This window comes from Pinus tabuliformis, chromosome X (assembly GCF_031772625.1).
Source record: "Pinus tabuliformis cultivar Carrire ecotype Pingquan chromosome X, CPIR1, whole genome shotgun sequence".
Taxonomy (NCBI): Eukaryota; Viridiplantae; Streptophyta; class Pinopsida; order Pinales; family Pinaceae; genus Pinus; species Pinus tabuliformis.
The window spans coordinates 547,123,626-547,137,216 of record NC_142308.1 but is presented as its reverse complement, the minus strand read 5'-3'; the positions used below and the strand labels follow the sequence as shown (position 1 = coordinate 547,137,216).

The 13,591-nt window shown below is 38.2% G+C and overlaps 1 protein-coding gene across 4 annotated transcripts in view; it reads left to right on the top strand.

The window, feature by feature from the left end:
* Positions 1-13,591, top strand: part of LOC149141166 (putative inactive purple acid phosphatase 27) — a 421,526-nt gene that overhangs the window by 217,998 nt on the left and 189,937 nt on the right. For all 4 annotated transcript variants that reach the window (XM_089447350.1, XM_089447351.1, XM_089447353.1 and 1 more), the window contains exon 7: positions 2,417-2,549. In XM_089447350.1, coding sequence (XP_089303476.1) covers positions 2,417-2,549 — 133 coding nt within the window. The remainder of the gene's footprint in view (positions 1-2,416; positions 2,550-13,591) is intronic.

Here is a 13,591-nt window from a genome sequence, read left to right as displayed (position 1 = left end):
ATCATGATAAAATAATACAAATCATCATGGCGGCACATCTGATCATGGTACTCTGGGCTTTGACATCATCAAGATAGGCAAAGGATCTGCTCATATGCTGGAACATATTTGGCAAAGAAAATGAAGTACTACTAAAGTGAAACTGAGGGATAAAAAGGTGTAACAGGAAGCATGCATACAACACCGTAACAAAGTTAATGGCTTTCTGGAAGTTAAAAGAAGACATTGGAGGATAACCTGTATATATATTGGTCATAATAAATGTGGTTTGTGACTCTGTACTTAATTTCACTGCATTACAGATCATATATAACCTGAGCTTGAAGAACTGTTGACAAAAATAACTATTTTAAGTGTATGTGGGATTTTTTTTGTTTTAATAATCTAGATAATTTCTAGATTGCTTCTTCGAGAGCATTTGTCTTTGAATGTTACAGCCATGTTATTATGAACAGAGAGAACATAACATGTACAAGTAGCTGATCTGGTATTTAAAATTATAATAAAGATTTTGTTAAAGGAAATGGATGCCACATTACTCTTCGAAGGTACCACTTGTATGCTTTTTAACCTCCAAGCCTTGCCAGTCTTATTGTGAATATTCATATTATGGCTCCATGTCAGTAAGATCCCATATTGGAGATGTAACCCACACAGCTGTGTCTTCGTGGAGGGTGTTTAAAGGCAGGGTAGTACTATATATACCCACTAACTTACTCATTTTCAACATTACTGTCGTTTTATATGTGATGTAAGAGTATATATAATCTAGGTTGCACGAAGCATCGAAACGTTTCAAGAGTTTCCGGAATGGGTACGTTTAGAAACGTCACCTCAAAAAAAATGGAAACATTGGTTGAAACGTCGGTTGAAATGTCATATATATATATAAAAGAAATTTATAAATAAGTTAATAGCAGATTATATTGCAAGAAAACAGGGAATAAGACCCATAGATGACAATTTAGAAGGAAAGCCAAGTCTATATTAACTCTCATAGATGATTACATGATGGTCGAGTTTTGGCCAAGTTTCATCCGAGTTTCGGAGTTTCAGGTATGGGTACATCCCGAAATGTCGGGTTCCTAGAAGTTTCGTGCAACCTAGTATATAATGCATTACATGGATCTTTGAGCATAATGAACTAGATAAACACTCTTCTATACTGCTGTGATTCAATTACGAGGATATTCTTGCACAATACTAGTGTATTTGTGAAAGAATTCTTGTAAAAGCAGAACAGTCTCATTCAAAATAAATTAGTTAGGTTGCAACTTTTATTTGCAGTCTTACTTAGCTCTTTATGAGCAACCGTCTCTCTTGAATTTTTCAATCTGCAAAATGCTGAAAAAAATGTTGTAATATGTTTCGTTGGTAGTTTGCTAAATACTCCATACGTCTCTTTCCCAAATTGTTGCTACTCATCAGTGCCTTCTTCAATGGTTACACAAAATTAGTGTAAACAACTATGTAAGGCTCACTATATGCAATGCACCAAATATTCAGAAAGGAAATTCCAGAGAATATAGATGAGCAAACAAATAAATCCTGAGTTTGAAAAAATTCCATTTCTCTCCCTCATGTTGCTGCCTCATCAGTGTTTTCTTTGTTAGTAACTCAGAAAAAGTGTCAACAACCATTTAAGATGCCATGAAACCAAATATTCAGAAAGGAAGTGCCAAAGAATAAACAGATGTTAGACAACAAAATCCATATGCAAATTGATCTTTAATGGTATTCAAGAAACATTGTACAAAAGAACAATAACCATCATCTTTGTAGGGGCATTGAGGCAAAGCAGAATAAGACTTGATTTATGACATACTCTAGAAATATGATACAGCCTATTATTGATTATCCCCTTGGACTGTCTGCTATAGTTTGTGTTAAACATACATTTGTTGAATGAACTTTTTGACTATGCTGAAGCCTAATTATTAGTAGATCTTTTATTATCACTTTTGTTTATGAAGTTATTTTTAAGGAAATATTATTGACATCATTTGAAGATGCTGAATCCATTCTGGGTTTGCCTTGGAAACATGCCTAGAATTAAGTTTATAGCATATTCAGGGAATGCATCTCAAGTAAATGAGCAAATACTGAAGATCTCTGGTTACAGCGGCCTGTTTTGGTAAATTTTGTAACATGGATACAAGTTCTCTTCATCTCTTATTAGAGTTATCATCCAAAAACAATTTCAGTTTGTTTTGAATTCTATATTAGAATTTAGGATAAGTATCATGGTTTGAAGTAATAAGCATTTAGTATAAGATTTTTAGTGCTAATTTTGAGAACAATTTTCTTTTCCAAAACCAGACATTGAATTTACTTGATTGAAGGTAAACTTTTGGGCTTTTAGAACTTTTTATTTATTTTTCCTTCTCTCCAATAACTTAGTAGTCATTATATACAGATGTCAGTTACATGGACAAGTGGATATGGGATTGAGGAAGCAACACCTGTTGTTGAGTGGGGTTTTGTTGGAGAAAAGTCAAAGTTCCTGTCACCAGCTGGAACATTGACATACACCCGCAACATGATGTGTGGTATAAATAGTTTCTCTCTGTTCTTTTCCTTTTTTAATGTTGTTACTAAGAAAAAGATGGAATGGAAGGAAATCTAGATAGATAGAGAAGTAGACTGTCCCTTAATACTTTTCACATGTACTGTAGTATAAACAGTTTCTCTCTTTGTTCTCTTCATTTTGAATGTTCTTACTAAGAAAAAGATAGAGTGGAAGTAATTCTAGATAGAAAGAAAAGTATACTTTGTCTCTCTACAATTTTTGAGATATGTAGTGTTGGAACAACTTGGCTGTAACCTTGCGCCTCTGTTGTATTTTTTTAACATTTCATTATGGACTATGGCTTTATGTATCAAGTTGCTGAGAACCTGCTTTCTTCTCTCACAAGTCTTAGTATTCTGTTAACAATGTGTTCTATGAGCCATCTTAACCTAGCACAAGTTGTAACCAAATGAAAAAGCGCATGATCCCAAATGTTAACCCACAACCACAATATGGGATCTTTCTTTGCCTGATCATGTATGTTTCCACCATATTGTGCATGCTTGATACTCAAAACCTTGACTGGAATACAATGCATGCATTTACTGTCAGAAGCATCTAGTTCCTTCAAGTCATATAGCAGGTCCTCTGAGTGTCAAGAAATTTGCATTCACCTAGAAATGTAAAAGTGATTTGGGAATAATTTAAGCTAATTGGATAAATTATTTTATTACAAACTGCTTAGTCTACTAGATCATATTGTGTCGCAGAATTGAGTATGTAATTTGAGGGTCCAAGCCGAACGAGTATTTCCCCTTTGAGGGTTGAATTTGTAAAAATATTATGTAAAAAATATGTTAGTGCATGGTCCCTCATACTTAGACACCATGGCTAAAATATTAGAGGGTGGAAAAAAATATTTAATCTCCTCAAGTGTCAATTAATTAAATTTTCTGGCAAAATTAAATTAAAATCCAAAGCTATAAATTTAATTAATTAGAATCAAAATTAAAAGTTTAGAGAAATTAAATTCTCCAAGTGGAAAAATTCGTGGGTATCAAAAGAATTATTTTTTGGAGGTCCTCCACCAAGGGAATATTGGATATTTCAAGAAAAATTAGACTCTTGGACCTTGGTGGTTAAGTCAAATTCAATTCGTTTAGGAAATTAGCTCAAAATTTGGGTCTTGAATAGATGGTGATCAAGTGTTCTATTAAAGTACTCTTTGATGTGAAGTCACCGGTTCAACTCCACGCCCCGATTGAGGTGATCTATTGGACATGATGAAGATGTAGCCCTGCCAAGCTTACAATTTTTTTTTTTTTAATTTGAGCTAATAAAAATTGAATTAAATGAGACATTCGAAAATTCCTCAAAAAAAAATTCAACAACGAAGATTAAAAGATGATCAAGTATTTTTTGACGATCAAGATTATTTTGACGAGGATCAAGCCAACTAGCCGTTGTTTTTCCACTTGGAGAATTTATCTATATATAGATTGTCATTTGTATGTCAAAGCCATTTGAGATCTGGCTAAGAAACTATTACTGAAGCATTGATGTAACACTTTTGTCCCGCTGGAAACATTTATTTGAATCATAATAAAGACTTTGGGGTCCATTTCAAGGTGTTCAGTGTTCGTTGATTTGTGGTACGTGCTGAGTACGGGTTTTCCTATATTGTGCTGATTAATGCTAAAATTTGTTTTTCATTAGATGGGGATAAAGTAATTCTATTGATGGATTTTGGGTTTATCTTAGATGATTTGATTTGCCATATTGTCTAACAAATTTTCTTGAGAAATATATAGTGTTTGCAGACTCCCTAGTTCTTGGTCTCCGAGTTCATACACTGTGGGCATGAACCGACTTTGTTTGAATTCCAAATATTTATGTGGTTGATTTAAATTTTGCAAAGGCTATAGTGTGCATTAATTTTCTAGAGTATTTTTAGCCATTTATCAAAGAAAAAACTCCATAAAAATTATTTCTCAAAATTTATTTCAAAACCCTTGTACATTTGTAAATTTTGCAAGTAAATCTGTAAAATAATTTTGGATATTATTTTTTGCAATTGGGGTTTTGGGATTTTAAATTTTTTGTATATATTGAGGTTTTGAGCATTTGTAAATCTATTTGTGCATGTCAGATCAAGTGGAGAAAGTTGGAATAGAGCTAGATCTAGGCCCTAGAGGGTAAGATCTAGTCTTTAAATTTTTTTGCAGGGCTAGCCATTGAAGAAATTGAGCCAAAATGCCGGAATTAAATTTTGCTGAAGACTGGGGTTTCGAGTTTAAGCCTTCCCGAGCCCGGATTTAGCCCCTCCAAGGCCAGTGTCCTCCTCCTTAGCCCCTACATCATTTTTTTCTCCCTGTGTTAACATTTCTAGGCCCTGTAGGGCAGGCCATAGGACCTAGATCTCTTAGCCTCCTCTCCTAGCCCCTGCGTTGAGGGTTTAAGGCAATTTCTGGCCTAGTCGTGGCGTTGAAGGCCTTAGCCTCCCTCAAAAACCCTAGATGGCTACCCTTAGGGCTAGCCGTGGGATTTTAAGCCCTCATATCCTACCTGTTAGCCCCAAAACGGCCTCCTTACTCCAATGTTAGCTCCCCTTGGCATTTTCCTTCATCCTCTACCCATTCTTTGGTTTCCTAGCCCCTTTTTCCCTCAACGCTAGCCCTACTGGGCCTAGCTTTGACCCTCTTTGGCCCTAGTTTGCCTCTCTTTGACCTATGTCTATTTTCTGAATTTTGGGACTGTATACTTGGTGGGTTTTGCAAAATTTTTGGCTCAAAAGGTTTGATTTGTAGGTGGCAACTTCATCACAAAATTTGGCAAGTTTGGACAAAGTGATCTTCAAGGCCTTTGCCCTAGGGTTTGCTCTCTAAACTCTAATTTCTCACTGTTTTATTTCAGCTGTAAATTCTGATTCATAACAGTGATATAATTGCCCTAGAAATACATCTAATTGGTCAAAACGATTTAAAATTACAAATATAATTTTCCTAAAATTTTGGCCACTTGGATATTAAAGATCTAGCCTAGATCTAAATTTTAGCTTGCTGGAATTTTTTCTGCATAAATGCTAGATCATATCTGAATTTTTCTGAATAACACATGTAAAAGAGCTCAAAAATTAACTTTTTTAGTTTTGACAAAATTTTCCAAGTTTTGGGCTTCATTTGACACTTGGTGTAGCATCAATAGTTCACTGATTTTCTGATCTACTTACTGTTGTAATAAGTTATTTCAGATCTGATATGTCACTGAATATTGCATCTTAAAGTGGGATAAAACTCATAATTTACATTAGAAAAGTGTTGGGCATCTCATTGATCATCTATGGCTATCATAGGCTTGTTGTATCGAATCTAAAGTGATTTTATTACTGCTGTCATAAGGATAATAAGTGCTGATATTTCTGAAACATTATTGCTGATTTTGATTATTGGAAATCTAACATTCGCTTGTGTTGTCTTAATCTCTAATAATTGTCAAAGTTTGCACTTAAGATACTCACACATCTAAACTCTAAGTTTCTAAATCTTGTTCTAGTTACATTTGGCATCTTAAGTTTTACTCTTAAGTATCTTTCATTATTGGCATGTTTTTGTTGAAATATCTTTTAAGATCTCTAATTGTTTTAATTGTGGCATTGTCTTTAATAATCTTGCAATTAATATCTTGACTAAGTGTGAATTAAGTTATTACGAGATTTGAGTACATCCTGTAGTCATTAGATCTTTGAGATTATCTTTGGTATCTCTTTCACACTTAAATATTTGGAACATTCTTATTCGGTTAAGATTGCCTTTTCAGTTATCGGTGAGTACTCTTTTCAAAAGGAATAATCATAATTTAAGTACTTAAATATTTAAAACAATCTTAAGCTAAGAACTTCACTCATCCATCTTGCATTTCATTCTAAGAGTAGTTGCATTTAACAACTTACCTCCAAGCATAAGCTTGGTTGATAGACTCCTAGGACAACCCTCTCATTTAGCTTGAGGGATTCAACCCTTCTTAGTGGTTAACACAATGACTTTGTAGTCGTCAGAGCCACATTCTTTGTAATGACCTATTTTTTATTTATAGGCAAAAATGTATTAGCATGTATACGATGTATGCATATGGTAGCTACATATGCATACATTGCATACCTTGCATTAATATACTTATTAAATAATTATGAAAAATGTTTAAATAAATAATAAAAAGTTTGAGTACCTAAAATAGTTAAGAAATGATATATTATCTTAAATTTGACACTTAGAATATGCGTAATAAATATTTCACAAGTATAAGATTAATGAATAAAATTAATACTCTCCACCATAATATTAAAGTTATAAGTTAATAATTATAAAATATATATAAATGTTATTTTATTTAAATATTATAATTAAAGTTTATAAAGTTAATTTAGATAATAAAGATTACAAACACATTAAAATAAATGTACCTATAATTAAAATTTAAAAGTAAAAGACAAACATATTAATAGCTATGGTTATTAAATATTCATACCTCACCTTCCAGCAACACATAACATTATAACTTCCTAAATCTAATCTGTCGAGAGCGGTAGAAGAAGGCGGTGACTGCCTGGGAAAGCTACTTATACAGGTACGTGTGAAAATTCCTAGATCTAACAATCTTAGGAATCCTATTGCAACCAACTGAATCTACTTCACCTAGATTGTAAATTACATTACAAGCTTATTTCAGATTTCTTCATGAAACATTGAAGTAAATTACTAAAGCAACGTACACCAATTTAAATATGATTCTGAAACAAAGAAATTAAGCAAGGAAAATAGAAACACATAGGACACTGTTATTTTTGGATAAATGTCCCCGAAAAAACCCAATGCGGGAAAACCAGTGCAGCAGCTCTGAGGATTTTATTATTATGCTGATGCAGGGGAAAATCTGAGTACAATTCTAGGATGCTCAACTAGCAATTCGATACAGAGAGAATACTGAACAAAAGACTAGTGAAATGATCTCACCCTGTCATTGGAGAATTAGAGACTGATCCTACTGCTTTGGAGGCTCTGCGTCACCCTCTGTGTGGCCTCGCAAAACTACGTCACTCTGGGCAGTTTTTGCATCACCCCTCCTGGGTATTACGCTGCCTCTCCTTTGGATTCTCTGTTGGTTGAGAAATCGACCTTCTGCCTCTTGAACTCACACCTCGACTTCCGGCAATTGAAACTCGACTTCCCTCAGCAGGAAACTCGACTTCCCCTCAAGGACTGCGCTGCCTCTGCGTCAGCACTGCATGGGCCAACATCAATCTTCCTTTGGACGTCTTTCTATTCTCCCTTTGTCTCATATTCTCCGGAAATTCCTTCTTCTGGATTTTCATTGCCCCTATGCTGCAAGAAATCTCCTCAATCGATTTTCCTCCTGAGAACTTCTCACTTCAAAAAATCGATTTTCTTGATCTCTTAGTGTGTCTTCCAAATGACCCTCAAGCCTCTTCTTATATCTTCCTGTTGGGCAACCATCGGCCTAGATTAAATCATAATCAATGGCTCAGATCGTTTTGGCTTGATCCATGTCTTTTTCTAGAAGTTTCACCCCTGATTAGATTAATACCAGTGTTGCACACATCGCGATCGGGATTTAATCGGCGCCGGGAAAAAAGCGGAAAAAATCGTTAAAATCGGGAAAAAATCGGAAAAAAGCGGGAAAAAATCGTTTGGCACAAATTGGAAAAAAATTGAAAAAAAATGAATATTTTTGTGCCAAACGATTTTTTCCCGCTTTTTTCCGATTTTTTCCCGATTTTTCCGAATTTTTCCCGATTTTTCCGATTTTTTCCCGATTTTTTCAAAAAATCGCGATTTTTTCGATAAAAATCGCTATAAAAAAAGGGGCGATTTTTTCGATAAAAATCGCGCTTTGAATCGGCAAAATTAAAAAATCGCGATTTTACGATTTTATCGCGATTTTATCGCGATGTGTGCAACACTGATTAATACCCATTAATATTTTAATTTTCCTAAGTTTAGACTTAGGAGCCCCTTTAAAAATATTAATTATTTTAATAAAATCACTTCTAGGTGGAATTTCCCAAAACGCTTTCTGGATTCTTTGGAATGCATTTGCCTAAGCTTCTTTGCAAAATTTGAGGCTTAAATCACATCCGATGCTACCCCAAATCAACACTCCCTCTTAGTGAGGAATGTGCTCTAGCAATACACTGCTACTGCATACTGCTCTGACTCTGATGCATCGTCCTTTGCGCTACTGATGTCTAACATTCTGTCCACCAACTACTGTGCTGTTGCTGCTACTGTACTACTGCCTTTGACACTGCCACTGCCAATGCTACATCTGTACTACAACTCCCTCTCAAATGAAGTAGCTGCTATGCCGCTAGCACTGCCACAACTAACACTGCATCCGTACTGCAACTCAGTTCTTAAGAGAAGCAACTGAAAACACCAAAAACTGAACAAGTATCCAGTGGATACACCTCGGTGCTGAAATCCTGATTGCTGCTAGTTCCACACTCTTTTGAAGCCACTGTGATGCTGAAGCTCTGCACTGTGCCTCCTCGCAGTTCTGCCTCTCCGCTCTGCGCTGCTCACATTCTGGTGCTACTAACCATTGCAGCTGTCGAATCAACACTCCATGGCACAAACTAAAAACTGCTCCATCCCGCTACTACTAATCATGGGCTCCCATAGCAAGGTGATGATCCAAGAGGTGGGCTCCTCAAGGATACTGCCCATCTGCAGCTCTATCGAATTATAGTTCTATATCAGCCCACCTCCCTCCTGGAGGTATCTTGGCTATCATGGCGAACTCCTCCTCTAGTTCGATTTTTGCGGGTGCAATCTAGGATCATGCTTCTCATCCTTGTCCTTTCTCTTCAAAGGACACTGGGATGCATAGTGGCCCATCTTGCCACATCTGAAGCACTTCACCATGGAGACATCCTTTTTTCGTCTCTGTTGCCCCTGTTGCCCCTTTGATGCAAGGGTTGCGGTATCCTCCTCCTCTACTTTAGGCTTCAATCCACTGTTGTTGCTGCTCCCGTCCAGCTTGACCTTGAGCAGGTCTCTCCTCAGCGCTTCTTGTTTCAGAGCTACCCACATCTCGTCCCAATTTGGCAATGCTGCTTTGTTAAAATTGGCAACTAAGGCAAAACTCCATGTGGGTCATCTTATTTATGGCAGCGGATATTTTTCTAGGATCCCTCTCATCGAGAGGTGTAGGATTGATCTAAAGATCATCTGATTCCGATAAGTATTCATGGAGATATGAATTCATTTGTGTTATGGGAAAATTCATCAAGGCCGGCCAGCAACCAAATAACCCCCTCTTGTGCTGTACATTTTAGTATAAATAGAAGAGGACTTGAAGTCATTTGTCACACACACACTCACTCTTGTGATCTCACTTCATCCTGTTTTGGGTTTGATGAAGATGAGAGCTAGAGGGAGTGCCCTAGGGTATACGCTGCCCTAGATAACATGCCCTAGATCTAAATGCAGTCATGGGAGAATAAGCTCTACGTTGCTCAAAAAGCCGGAAAAGCCGAAATTGCTGGAAAAGCCGAAACTGCCGGAAAAGCCAGAACTGTCGGAAAGGCCAGAACTGCCGGAAAAGCCGGAATTGCTGGAAAATCCAGAACTGCGGAAAAAGCCGGAACTGTCGAAAAGCCGGAACTGTCGGAATTGCCGAAACTACCGGAAGCCGGAACTGTCGAAAAAGCCAGAACTGCCGGAAAAGTCGGAATTGCAGGAAAAGCCGGAACTGCTGGAAAAGCTGGAATTGCCGAAAAAGCCGGAACTGTTGGAAAAGTCGGAACTGCCAGAAAGCCAGAACTGTCGGAAAAGCCGGAACTGTCGGAATTGCAGGAAAAGCTGGAACTGCCGAAAAAGCTGGAACTGCCTAAAAAGCCGGAACTGCCGGAACTGTCGGAAACGCTAGAAAAGCTAGAACTGCCAGAACTGTCGGGAACTGCCGGAACAACCGAAGTATCTATCTCCGAAGGAGAGCAACATGCAAGGGACAACTAACTAACATTGTAATTTGTGACAGTTGTATGGTACTTAGTAGCGAATACACCAAGCATGCAATGTTACAGCTAGCATGCAAGGGACAACTAGCATGCAACAACAAGCATGCTAAGGACAACAAGCATGTTAGGGACAACAAGCAAGCAAGGGACAACAAGCAAGCAAGGTGCAACCAACACATAGGTCAGGATGGCAACATGGTGCAGTAATGGCACCTAATGCAGTATAGTGATGGGTATAGTCATGATTAATGAAGCGTGATGAGATGCAACATAGTGATGATAGGTGCAGCATGGTGCAGCGCGGTGAGGTGCAACATGATGACGAAATGCAACACAACAATAGGTGAAGGAGTCACCTTGGAGAATTAGTTGAAGCAGCATGTCTTCAACTGATTTAATGTATCATCTTCTTAGAGATGATCTGTGCTCTTATCTAGATAAGTCAAAGTGTTGACTTTTGTTGTAAACGTACTATCTCTCTCTCTCTCTCTGCTGAACTATTGAAGAACATATAAAAAGAATTGATCAAGGGTTTCCCCACATTGGGGTTTGTCCCTGGCTAGTGCCACATCTTGTGTCCTCTTGCCTTGGCTTGTCTTCTGCGATTTATATTTATGTTCTATCTGCATTTTACTTTAATGCTGATGTGATTGCTAATCTGGAAAAGATATTGAGCTAACTGTGAAAATTGAAATAAATTGCTCTTGCATAGAACATACCTAAAATTAACATGGTATCAGAGCTGAGGTGAAGACAATGCCCAAGAAAGAGTGAAAGACCAATCATCGAAGACAGTTGGGAAAGGACAAAAGGATCAGTGGATTCCTCATCCCTCTTCAAATTCACCGAGGGTGAAGTTGAAGCAGAGAATATTATCAAAATGGCGCAGCAGAAGTTTCTGATGGCCTACCTAAAGATCACTTCATTGGGAAGTTTGGATCTAAGGGTGGAAGGAAAGGTGGATGCCTTGGTTGCAATAAGTTCGGCCATTATGCGAAGGAGTGTCCGAATGGTAGAGACACATCTCTTGATGAAGATAACAATCATTCCAAGGACATCTTCAATGATCAAAGGAATGATAGGTAATGCAGGTCATCAAGGAAATGGTCGACTCTTCAAAGAAAGCAAGGAACCCCAGGTATGAAGAATCAAATGTTGTTTCTGATAAGATAAAGAAGCGTTATCTTGTATTGGCCCTCTCCTTCAGATTCTTTGGGAATTTGGCTTATTGATTGTAGTGCTTCAAGGCACTTCATCGGATAGATGGGTGCACTCTCTAATTTGGTAGAGATGGAAACAATCGTGGGATTATACTTGGAGTTGATGCCACCTATCTCGGAAAGGGTGTAGGGAATGTTATCCCTCAATTGAATGAGGGTAACTCAATTCATTTACAGAATCTCTTTTATGTACCTGATTGCAAGAAGAACCTGGTGTCCATTTCAGCAATGGAAGTCAAAGGTTTCAGGGTGGCATTCATTGATGGAAAGGTACATGTTTGAAAATAGAATTTTCAAAGATGTTTTTGAGTTCAGGGTTGTATCAAGTTACAGGAAGTCCACTAGGGACCATGTCCATTGACACATAGCACCGAAGGTCTATGACTCAGATGGTGACAGGGATGCCTGAATTCAAAAAGAGCACGAAAGTACATGTCTGAGATGTACCGAAGGAAATCTTACAAGGGGACCATTCCCCTCATGTAGCAGTTCCACAGGTTTGGAACAACCCGAGGAGTTTGAGATTCATGATCGAGAATCTCATGTATACAGGTGGAAGAAAGACCTCTATGGCTTGAAGCAAAACACCCCAGGCGTAATATGAGAGGATTGATAGCTGTCTGATGAAGTTGAGATTCACTAGGAGCGAAACCGATCCAAACCATTACCCGAAGGTTGTGGATGATAGACCTCTCATACCGGCACCTTATGAGGACGACCTATTTTTGATAGGTGCAGACCCTCTCATTTGCAGAAGTAAGAGGGAGTTGGATTCCGAATGGGGAATGATAAATTGCAAGCCTGTGACTACCTTGAGGATCTTAACTTTCAGAAGTTATATGGTAGTGATGTCGGACCAGATTTGGGAAATGCCTCTGAGTTTCATAAACTCATTCGCGTTGATGTTCTTGGTGAACTTTCGTCTAGACATATGTTTTGCAGTTAGCATGGTGAGTTCATATTTGGTTGAGCCTCACTGGATTGGTGCCAATAATCTTCTAAGATATCTTCGGGGCACAATCTCTCATGGATTGAGATACACTGCCGGAAATATGAAACTGCATGATTATTCGAATGCTGAGTGGGCAGGCAGTGTGGAGGATCACTAGAGCACTTCTCAGTGTTGGTTCTCTTTGGATTCTGCTTTGATATCATGGATGAGCAGGAAGCAGAAATCGATTGCTATAAGCATCGCCGAGACCGAATACACAGCTACGAGTATGATTTCGTGTGAAGCTGCATGGTTGCAGAAGCTCTTAAGTGAGCTATTTGTACACATGATGAATACCACTGTGATTCCCTGCGACAACCAGAGGTGGGATTCGATTATTGAGGAATCTTGTATTTGATGTTTGCTCCAGCAGATAGACATCAGATACTGCCTTATCTGATATATGGTAAGTCGATGAGCGAGGAGGCTCCATCGCATTGAGACTGATGTACAGGTTGCAGAGATTTTGTAAAAGCCCCGGGGAAAGGTCAAATCTGTGACTTTCTCGAACAACTTGGAGTTGTTGAGAGACCTTCTTATAAGGGTCCTACATGTTGCATGCATTGAGCTCTAGGAGCTCTGGGGGGCTTGGGGTACTTACTGGAGCAACATACGACCACAGGGTGACTCACCCTCCCCTAGTGGTGCGCTATGAACAGGATGATTTGTTCTCCGTGGCGACTGTGGAACAGGATGATTCATTCTCCTGTGGGCCAGGATGATTCGTTCTCCGTGGCGACTGTGGAACAGGATGATTCGTTCTCCTATGGGCCAGGATGATTCGTTCTCCGTGGCGACTATGGAACAGGATGATTCGTTCTCCGTGGCGACTG